Below are 11,552 nucleotides of genomic sequence, written 5' to 3' on the forward strand. Positions count from 1 at the left end.
GAGGCGGTGGGATGCAGCGGTGGAATCCGGCTCCAAGGGTTGAGGCGGTGGGATCCGGCGAAGCTGCTTTGGTGTTGTGTGCAGCCTGGGAGGCTGAGGTGAACTTTGGGCATGGGTCACGTCATCATGTTGGGCCTTGTGGATCACTCCTCTTTGCGCTACCTTTGAGCTTCTATGGTGGGCTAGGGTTTTGCTCTCAGCTCGTCCCTATGTTTTTAGTTTGTCTAATTACAATAAAGTTCCTTATATTAGGAACACTCTATGTACTTCTAGCGACTCTGGAGTAGTACTGAAAGAGAGTATCCGCTACCTCTACGTATTTAGATGTCTAATGAGTAGGACTATATGTACGTACCACTTGTGGGTACTACCATTAGGCTTCTTGTCTGTCTATAAATGACAGCGGAATGGTATGTAACGGCCTATTCTGGCTTGTGATGAATATATTATTTCGCCCTCGTGGCTTTACTTAAAAAAAAATAATAACATATTTATTAATATAACGATTTTTATTGACCCTCAATAACAAATTCTGATTTTATTGACCTACAATAACATATTTATTTTTTCTTGTTTTTGTTTTTAGATTTGTTTATGACTTCTGTGGACAAAGTACTATATTGTTATAATCATATTCATTATCAATCGGTGGTTCTATGGGATTACATGAGATGAAAGGGCCTCCGGTTTTTGCGGAGCGACCCGGAAGAGCGAAACCTCGATTTCGTGATGGCGGCGCGGAGCGTCGTGGTTTCCAAACCAGACAAAGGCGAGTGAAGGGCGGCATGGAATTGGAGAGGCCATGGTCTCTTTTGCACCGGCGTCGGGAGCTCAAACTAGTTTTTCAAAGGCTCCGGTTAAGTACATGCTCGGCTGAGGGTGGTTCTGTGAACATGGGTTGCTGGATCGGGCCGGAGCCTAGGCGTTGCTGTCGATACCTTCAGGTATCGGAGCGACTGGGATCTAGATCGCTGTGGCGGCCTTCACTGACCAAGGTTGGGCTCAAGGCGGGGCTGTTGGAGACGATGGCTCCGGTGTCGTCGGGCTATGGGGTTGTGCTACGCTTCGTGGAGGCGATAGGAGGGCCGGCGATGACCGGACTGGTATGCTGGAGATCTGTGCGGTGGCGGGTCACAGGCAAGAAGACGATCTAGCAAACTCGCCGGTTTACCCTAGTTTAATTAGGGTTGACTGGTTGGTTGACTGGGCTACTTTCTGGGCCCATGATGACTGGGCCTAGGGCACGAACTGGGATGAAGGCAGGGACTGGGCCTGAACTCAAGCTCACGTTTGGACTATTTGAGTCTGTTGCAGAGGAATTCGACAGGAAGAGCAAGACCAACTTGTTGCCGAGGTTGTTGGCTCCTGAAGAGGCTGAGGATTGTGCTAGCTCCAACCCTACGGGGATGGAGCTAGCATTTTCTTAAGTTTCTCTGCTATTAGACATCGGATCCAAGCCTTCTAAAGTTGGAGTAATCTCTATGAGTTATTTTAAGATGTTTCTAGTTGTTATTTATACCACAAGTGCGTGCTGGCAGATTAGACTAGATGAATGATATTTTCCTTAGAATAGCGAGGTTGTTCTTGCTTGTTTAGGCTTGCTTTCCAGCGAGCGTCCCTTTAGACTTTAATGAGTTTAGTATTGGCTTAGATAGGTTTATCTGGTTTTACCGGATTTCTTATGTAAGTTTTGTTAGACTCTGGCCTGTTTTCATGGCTTTGATATCTAATAACATCAAATCCTATTCAAAAAAAAAAAAAAAATACTATATTGTTATAACTATACTATTATATTGCTAAACTAGGATCTGATACTAAATTCGAGGCCGTTGTTGTCAATTATTGTTAAATAATCAATTTAACTATTAAAAATTGAGTCTTGAATATACACAAGGACTTAAAACTGCCTAATAGCCAACTCACCTATCAGTTTCCTTATACTGTGAGTATGTGACACATAGTGCCAAACAACTTTTCCGCAAGTTGGCATTTTCCTGCTAGTTGTTAGCTTGCTACTATACCATTTTTGGATATTTTGAAATTTTGGAGACCGAAAAAGAGTTACCCCCCTCTATGATATACTTAACGAACATTTTGCCTGGAAAATAATACATAACAAACAAACAAATCGTATTATATAAGCAGGTATTACACGTAAAATCTGCACAAGGTTTTGGCTAACATTAAATGGCTTCCAGAACTCTTACTTGGAAAGCTAACGTAAACTTATGCAGGAATGGGCGACCGAGTATATATGTCTTGTGTCAGGAAATAAATTATAATAGTGCAAATGGTATCATTTTAATTGCGCTATGATTGCTCGATGATCACATATCTATTTCAAGTTTTGTACTCGAGCGTGAGTTGTAGGCCTGATGCCTATGTATAAATATTGATATGCTGTTGCAGCATCAATATGTACTGAAAGTGACAGACCATTCAGATACATATTTTTCTAATTTAGTATCCAATCTTTCCTTCGGTCGAGGCAAAAAAGAAAAAAGGAAGAAAAAAAAATTAGAGGAATAAGGGGAATAGACGAGAGAATAATGGAGAGATCAAAATGTGTCAGCAGTGGCAGCAACAGCAACAGCATATCTCAGAAAGAGTGCATCCTTGGAGACAGAAATGTATCATTCCCTGCGTATCGCAGACCAGATCACGAAAAGGATGGCCTTGCGGCAGGTGATGACTCCACTGAAATAAGCATTTTTGAGGCCCAGAAGTACTTCAACGAAAGCATCATTGATGCCCACAAGGTGAGCAACAACAACAATAATGGTGCTATTAATATTAATAACAGAGCAATATCTTCTCCTTTGGCCAACAATGTCAGCATCGACAACATGGAACAGCTTTCGAGATTCTCCTGGGCGGCTTCCTCATCCGTTCATGATGAATACTCCAGTATTAACATGGCAAGGAATAACTACAGAGCTCGGTCTTTTCATGCGGCTGCAACGCCAACGGCTTCATCTGAAGCCAGTTGGAACAGCCAGACCGGATTGTTATCCCATCCTCCTGGTACAGTTGCAGTTTCACTGCGGAGTCCTACTCATCATCATCATCATCAACATCATCATGATCACAAGAAAAGTAGAGGAATGGCCGCATTGCCATCGTCTTCGTCTTCTCCGAGAGTGAGATGGTTTAGTTTTCCAAGAAGATGTCCATGCTCTGGCAAGAAATCAGTTCGAGTTGAGGAAAAAATGTCATCACAGCAACCGGCTAAGACCTCATCATCACATTACGCAGCAGCAGCAGCAGCAGCCGCCCCGAGGAGTATATCCTTGGATCTCAGAAATCAAACACCCAAGTCAAAGTCAGTGGTGGCAGCGAGTGGCGACCAGCATTTGATGTGGGATGAAGGGAGGGGCAGATGACTGTTAAGATACCATCAGCTGGAAACCCCCATAATCGATTATTCAGACCTCTTCCTGCTGCTGCGGAGATGCAAGCACAACATACTAACGCCTTTAGCTTTCCCATATTGAAACTGAATGGGAGGGGCACATCGTGGTCCTCGTCGTCACCAATGTTGAAGTTGCAGCAGCAGCCTGCTACTGTAAAACAAGAACCAACTCTGGGACGGGAAGGTCTGGAACCCTTGACTACTAGTACTGATGAACAATCATCCACAACTATTTCAATCCACAAGCCTACTACTACTAGTACTGATCACTCGAGTACTGGTTTCACATTCCCTGCAAGTCCCAAATCCCGAGTAATTATAAGCAATGATGACGATTTGGGAAGCGATGCAAGCTCTGAGTTATTCGAGATTGAAAGCTTCTCTACTAGTACTCAAACAACAGCTACTGCCAACAACTACCCATCAGTGTTGTACCAATACAACAACTACCGCAGGGATTCAATGGAAGATGATGCCTCCAGCTTTAATGCTATTAGAGGTTTGTATCGCCGGCGAAGCAGCTTAGATAATGAGCCAATGACGCCTTCATCAGCCGAGTACTGCTACGAGCCTAGTGAAGCAAGCATAGACTGGAGTGTAACCACCGCAGAGGGGTTGGACCGGCCCAGCACATCATCGGAAGCAGATTACCATCAAGATGAGCTGGAAAAGATGAGCAGACGACGCTCGTCATCCGCAGGGAGTTATGGGTTGTTGAGCTGTCGATGGGAGAAGGCGGTGAGCGTGGGGCCGAACCCAGTGAGACTAGTGAGTAGTATGCCTGCTGGTGCTAGTGCTGGTGCTGTTGGTGAGGTGATGAAGCATGTGGGGAGTAGGCCACCCTTACCCTATAAACCACGCTGCTCTCACTTGTCTATTCCTTCTGCAACATCATTCCATTCATAGATGCAACCGCGGCAGCAGCCTCCTGTTCACGCCAGCACCCATCTCTCGTCTTATTCTCCCATCCTTGCTTTTCTTTCCATTGGATAATCGTGTGATATGTTTTCTTTCATTCAAAATTGTGTCTGTCGATTTGCATCAATGATTGAAATGCCAAATAGCTCTTTGAATTTTATGCGTTCTACTTCATCTTCCAAGTATTCGATCCCATCCGCGTGCTCCTTAGCTCGTATCCTGTGTCCCAATTGAGAACTTCAGTTACAATGAGTTCTAATTGCTTCAGCAAAAACATCAATCAATGAGAATAAGATGTTAGAAGTCCATGCTTTAAGAACCAAAGCGTATGAGAATTATCTCGACTTCAGATCCAAAAAGAGGATACAACCAAGTAAATGCATTTAGATGTATACAGCGCATGCAAAATCAGTCTCATAGCATCTAAGAGTTGGAAAATACATGCTACTACTTACACCAAAAGTGGGAGACAAAAGAAATAGTGCATACTTTGTATAATTACAAATGGATTGCAGATATTTATACGTGTATACATAGCATGGTTTATAATTGCTGGCACAAGGTTCGTCAAACACTACCAACTGGAATTTCTATTGTTCTGAATCACACAAGGGACGTAGCTCCAGAGGCCCTTTCTGTGTAGCACCACCACCTTCTGCCTCTTTCAACTCTGTTTGCAAGTTGAAACCAAATCCACCATCACTAGGGTACATGTCCCGATCCCACTGACCAACAAATTCATTCTTTTGGTCACCTTCTGGAGGCAGATCAGACGTGGTGCAATCACTCGGTAACCCATCATCCATCCTGTGTTTCTTTCGGGGAGATGACAACCCGGTAGATGCATCACCAGGTGTCTCCAACTTGGATAGCTTTTGCTTATCCTCAGATGATGGTAATGCATCAGACCCTTTGAGGACCCCACCAAGTTTCTGTTGCTCCTCAATGATCTTCTGCAAGTACTTTCCCTGAGCCTCTATTCTCATTTGTAGTTGTCTTTGAACCTGAACATGCATTCAACCTTATAAGTAAAGTTTATCGCATAGCCATAAGGTATACCAGCCAATAACCAAAAGAAAAAACTTCTCAGAGAGCCAACACGCGTATTCATGACAGAACCAAAAGGGAACCAAAAAGCCAGTGAAAGGAACACATATGAGTACAATCCATTACAAGCTTTGATGATATGTTATGAGCTTTCATCTGATCGTCAAAGGATATGGTCTGGGAAACAGTTCCATATTCTCGCACTACACTAGAAATGAATGAGCAACATAACAAAGTGGTCATGTGCTTGCATGAACAGTCATTTACAATTATCATAGGCAGTCCACAGATTTGGATACAATTTCACAAATGATAACAATTGCATTAATATGCAAAATATCAATTAAGCAATCAGTGAAACTTGTACCACCTCCATGCCACTACACTAGAAATGAACGAGCAACATAACAAAGTGGTCATGTGCTTGCATGAACAGTCATTTACAATTATCATAGGCAGTCCACAGATTTGGATACAATTTCACAAATGATAACAATAGCATTAATATGCAAAATATCAATTAAGCAATCAGTGAAACTTGTACCACCTCCATGCTGCTCACCCACCAATCCCATAGAATAAATAAAAAATTAAAAAAAACATCTCTTCTAAAAGACCATATGATTCAACCAACCCACAAACATTCCCACAATACACCTATAACAACCATATCCTTTTTTATTTCCTTTCTAAGCTAGAGATGGTGCTATTGTGGCCAGCAGTGCTGACTTCTAGAGTAGCCACTGACACCCAGGACATGACTGCTCTCTGACCATCCTTTATTTGTTGTCTTTTAAAGTATATCCCATAAAAAGGGTAAAATTGTAATAAAATAGGCATTTACAGATGAAGCTACTGCCGGGGTTGAGTAAAACGAAGGGTCGCAATAGAGGAAGCCTTAGGTAATACACATTTATGCAACCTATTTTCTTGGTTCTCTTTGCTGTAGAACTATGATTCAATAATAAAACAAAGTTGGTACATGACAAAACAAGAAAATAAAGGTTGTACAAATTGAGGCCCCACAGCTAAGATAAAATTTAACACCTATACAGCTTTTCCAACTCAAATACCAAGCTCAAATTGTTATTGTTGCTTTCAAATAGGATGAATTTGTTGGCTATGAGACTGAATTAACAGGGATTGCTCGTCTCATGTGGGGAGTTTCAATCCAATGTATGTGGCTTTGGATCAATTAATGAAGAAGATGAAAAGATCTATATATGTTTATACACACACACACACACACACACACACACATATATATATATATATATATATATATATATATATATATATATATTACATCAGTATTAATTAAATAACCAGTGCTTTAGGTTAAATTTTTTAGGCCCTTGCTTATTATTAATATTCTACGAATAGGTGATCTTATATATACGATTTAAAATGCTTATTCTTTTTTACCAGCCTTAACTTGTATGTTTTCGAGAATTAAAAACAGAAAACTAATAAATTTCATTCCATCATTAAATGTAGAAAGCATATAAAGCTCGAGAGACTGACAAATTCAATTTTAACCTAACTACTTTAATTTTGTGTCACAAACCAACCCAACCCGGCCAAAAGTGTGTGGGTTGGGTGGTTGACCGCAAAGATGGCCACCCCAAAATATATGCCACTCGTCAGATATTTTACTTTCTTTAGATGCCAATTGCACGTTTGTAAATCTGGTTTTGTTTAATCAAATTTGAATCAACGGTGCATCTTTCAATATAGAAAACTAAATCCAGAGAAGAACAACTCAAGAGAAAAAGACATGTCAGGTTTACGCAACACCATCAATGGAGTACAAGCCAGAAAAGAAAACCATGCTTTATACATGGAAAACTATATCCAGAGAAGTAAGACCAAAACTCGAGAAAAAGAAGACCTGCCAGATTTATGCAAGACTATCAATGGATTAGAAGATCTGGAAAGAAAACCATGATTTTTTATCTGGGTCAAGGAATGAAAGAATAAAAAAAATAAGGAATGAAGACCTGTCAGATTTATGCAAGATTGTGAAAAGTAAAGCATGAAAGAATAAAAAAAAAAATTATAAAAAAATAGGACTGCTAGTGGTTGAAAGGGAAAATGCAAATATCACTCCCCACTATAAAAAATAGAAATGCACCAAGAACCCATTGACCCTAGGTAGGCCTGTCAATTGGTCGTACCGTGTTGGGTTCGGTCATGTAAAGATACTAAACATGTCAGATTATGCATACCCAAAGTATCCAAATCCAAACACAACCCATTTATTGAACGGTTTACCCGATCCAACCTACTTATCCCCATTTAGTAATGTAGTTGTGCCAGTATAAAAATTGACCAATTGACACATACAAGAGAGTTCGGTTGACCCCTTTAACGCAATTCATGTCATAAAATGCATGACCTATGACTTCTCAAGAATTATTACTAGATATTTTTTGTATATACTTTTTACTACAAGAAGAAAAAATTATAATACAAACATATAAACACTTGACATTTCTTGACTCTGAACTAGTCTAATAGAATAAATGAGTTCAGCGGGTCATTTGTAAGTTGGCAGGTTGACCTGCAAATAACCCATTTTTAAATGTGCAGGTTTAACCCGTCTTATTTTGTGCGGGTCAAGTTGTGTCATCAAATTGGGTAAATTGACAGCCCTAACCCTTGGCATGCCTTTAGCTTTTGTGAAGGCAAAAAAAAAAAACATGCTTTGACAGGTGCAGGTAAAGCAACTGATGTATTAGGCTGCGTAAACAGCAGATAATTGAGCTAATCCTTTAAATTTTTGCAAATTATTTTCTGCATAAATTTCTCTATAACTTTCCAGGCAAAGACGGACATCCATCATTCAGCAATTATATTTGTGGGTTGGCTGAACTTACCTCAAGTTGTTCATGAAGACGCTTCTGAACTTCCATCTGCATCCTTAACGCCTCATTAATTTGCACTCCACTGAAAAATGGAAAATATTTTGTAGAATATTAAATATAGCATCAGAAACCATGAGACATAGGATTATGCATGTAAAGAGATAGGATGGTTTTGGTGATGTAAAGATATTAGCTGAGGAAAGGGTACTCACGGAGAAGAATCTGAGCAAGAGAGGCTGTCTCCAGAACCTTTCTTCTCGTCTTTAGAACCTAGAAGTCAAACACTTCTCCAAATTCATGTTCATATTTCCATACAGAAAAAACATACTGCTATCGCCGAAATAAGATGTATAGATAGAGGGACACTACTTTACCATCAGCTGGAGACTCTGGCAGGTACTTTGCAAGACGATACTTCTGACCAAAAGAACAATGAGAATCACTTAGATTAATTTCAAAAATGATAAGATTGTACAATATATAACATGGTAGCGTGACCGCACCTGTAAATGGCTCTTCACATGATAAATAGTTAGTCCAGGAACACCCATCACTCTCAGGACACCTTTAGGTGTTGCCCCTAAAGAAAATTGGAAAAGAAATTAACATAAAAGAAACATTAGCTTGGTTACGGATATTATTGATAAACACTAGTGTGGCAGGACCAGTTCTGCAAAAATATACGGCAATCCTATGAAAGCCAGTCACAGACTTGGGCACAAATTCCACTTCACAAAAGCAACAACAAATAACAGAAAAAGAAATGGAGTAATTACAAATCAACGCAATCAAATTTATTTACAAATCAATGCAACAAACATACACAATACACCGAGACAAAAGTTCACACAGTATGGTATATTTCAGAGTATCTCAACACATTATTGCTGAACACCAGCATAGTACCGGACAGATTTATTAATTTATTTATTTATTTATCTAGTAATTAGTATTCTCTTCTATTTCATATTATGTGTTTAAATGCTTATGTATTGACGAGTGTGCAACTATACTGCATGTGTATGTACATTATGCATTTTCATCACATAGCATGTAGTAATATGTTTATAATAGTTACCGGAGGGTATCAGTACAAATGTGTTATTTATCATTATCATCTTTGTTAATTCTTTCAATTGAAAATCAGTTGCCGCAAGTTTTTGGGCTTTTTCTGTATTTAGAAAAATGACAGCAGAGCAAAATTCTGTTTGGGTAATTATTATTATTTTGATTAAGAGAAAACAAACTTGTGGTTCTATTCAGACCTCCCACATTGGTATCTGGACCTCCTACTATATGTGTTAATCAGTAATCATTCTGTTTTGCCCATTGTTCTTTTCTCTGCGTATTTCAATGTCCATCATAATAGTCAAAATTTCATTTAATTATCATCCTTAATCCGATGGACAAAGACATCAAAAGGGAATTTGGGTGAAAAGCATTTGAAAACTGGTTGAGATAAAGATATTTTGTTGTTCTTGATTTTAAGAAGTATCAAGATCAAGCCAATCAAGTGTCTCAAGCAAGAGTTCTCTTTTTTTCTCTAAATCATTGTCTTATCTAAGTAAGAGGTCCGTCCAAATACATGTCATAGTGGACTCTTGGCGTCAGATAGTTTATATACTATCAGCAAATTCCTACCTTCATCCATTGGAGGTCGGAAGTTTGGTAAATTATCTCTCAAGGGAGATCTGAATAGGACCACCCAAAAAGGGGGCCAAAAGACAGAGGCTTTGTGATTTGTGTTCCTTTTTTTTTTTTTTCTTTTTTTTTTTTTGCAACTTCAGTATGCAATAGGGAAAAAATTGAATTTTGAAATGTTCAAAAAATAAAAACTCCCCTTTTTTTTTTTTTTTTGCAACTTCAGTATGCAATAGGGAAAAAAATTGAATTTTGAAATGTTCAAAAAATAAAAACTCCCAATACCAATAAGGAAGATCTGAATAGGGACCACCTAAAAATTGCTTTTGTTTATCAAATAAGCTGTAGGGTTTAAATTTTCCATTCTGTTTAGGCGGACTTTTTTTTAACACATCTTATTGATATCAAGAACGATATTTCCAAAATGAACATGACCTCCACTGCAAACAAGTACAACACATAAAAAATGATCACCAGAGTGAGAAATACAAAAATTATCAAAGACACATAAACTACTACCACACTGCAATGTGCAAAAACAGAGTAAAACATTCGAAATTTTGATGTCCACAAGCTGACTTTAATTTAGCTTAAAGCCTTGAGAATTATAGACAAATTCTGACTAACAAGTTCACTATAATTCAGCTACAACTTAACCAATCAGTGAAGATACAAAGTTTTAAAGATTTCCTTCCTGTATAAAACCAAAAGGAGGTCCTGATTTGATGAAGAACGCAAGTGGAAGACCAAGGCCCCTCGTAAAAAGGATCCAAGGCCAAAGGCCCTGATCCTGTAACCAATGATGGGCCTTGCTGGGATCTTTCATGGTTTGGGAAAGTTTAATGAAGGTTGTTGTTTTTAGGATTTACTACTAGATTTCTTTAGGACTCATTCTTAATGCAGAATAGGAAGGTTATAATTATTTGGAGTTTACTAGGATTTTATTGTTCCAGAATTATCTTAGCCTCTCTATATATAGAGGCCTTGTATTATTTTGTGGTTACGATTTGAGATAATAACATTGAAAGCTTTTGCTTCTTTCCAGGTTTGAGTGATGCAACCTAACCCTAGGGGTGCATGGCTAAGGCCTCTGGGTGTGATGCTAGTAGTCCTATTCTAGAACCTTACTGGTGTGGTGGTAGTAGATTTTATCCTTGTTTTCATAAAGTTCTATTCTTCCTAAACAACCAGAATCCACTAGAATTTCGGCACTAGAGTCCAACTAATTTACCAGTGCTAATACACCTTAGATGAAGGGTTGTTTTCTCTAAGTTGAAAAATAATGTGAGTTCTGAACCTCATATATAGCTTTAATGTTTGTTTTCCAGTAATTACAGTAGAAACAGAAACATGATAACATAAGTGACTGGGCTCAGATCTAGATAGCCAACGAGAAAGTTTTCTAAAATTATATGAGGTTTATATTTCACAAATCTCACTTCTAAGCTACTTTATTTTTCTAACCTGATATTAAAAGGGTGGTCATATCATCACTTTCTTTATTCAGAAAAACTAGAACATAGAGCATGGATGGCTTCTTAACTGGAAGAGAATAGAACAGAACAGAATTGCATTACTGAAAAGAAAGAAATACCCACTATCTGGTCCACCGAGTTGTGTGATGGCGTCGACGAAGCGGTCATGGAGATCGGAAGTCCAGCGCAGTC

The 11,552-nt window shown here is 39.0% G+C and overlaps 2 protein-coding genes across 3 annotated transcripts in view; one reads left to right on the forward strand and one right to left on the reverse strand.

Annotated features, from left to right (window-relative positions):
* The first annotated feature begins 2,178 nt into the window (after positions 1 to 2,178).
* Positions 2,179 to 4,506, forward strand: LOC133720699 (protein PHYTOCHROME KINASE SUBSTRATE 4). The gene is given in 2 exon segments (XM_062147127.1): positions 2,179 to 3,368; positions 3,371 to 4,506. Coding segments are annotated over 2 exon segments (1,767 nt in total). The 5' UTR covers positions 2,179 to 2,549; the 3' UTR covers positions 4,319 to 4,506.
* A 185-nt stretch (positions 4,507 to 4,691) lies between these two features.
* LOC133720698 (myb family transcription factor PHL7-like) overlaps positions 4,692 to 11,552 on the reverse strand; it is a 7,352-nt gene continuing 491 nt past the window's right edge. The window contains exons 2-7 of one of the 2 annotated variants that reach the window (XM_062147125.1): positions 11,484 to 11,552; positions 8,748 to 8,824; positions 8,619 to 8,661; positions 8,457 to 8,514; positions 8,257 to 8,326; positions 4,692 to 5,334 (exon numbers count right to left, since the gene is read on the reverse strand). The exon at positions 11,484 to 11,552 is cut by the window's right edge and continues 170 nt beyond it. In XM_062147125.1, the coding sequence (XP_062003109.1) occupies positions 4,921 to 5,334; positions 8,257 to 8,326; positions 8,457 to 8,514; positions 8,619 to 8,661; positions 8,748 to 8,824; positions 11,484 to 11,552 (731 nt within the window). In that variant the 3' untranslated portion in view covers positions 4,692 to 4,920. Of the gene's footprint in view, positions 5,335 to 8,256; positions 8,327 to 8,456; positions 8,515 to 8,618; positions 8,662 to 8,747; positions 8,825 to 11,479 lie in introns of both variants that reach the window. The other variant, XM_062147126.1, reaches the window with a different exon arrangement.

Source organism: Rosa rugosa, chromosome 7 (genome assembly GCF_958449725.1).
Source record: "Rosa rugosa chromosome 7, drRosRugo1.1, whole genome shotgun sequence".
Classification (NCBI taxonomy): Eukaryota; Viridiplantae; Streptophyta; class Magnoliopsida; order Rosales; family Rosaceae; genus Rosa; species Rosa rugosa.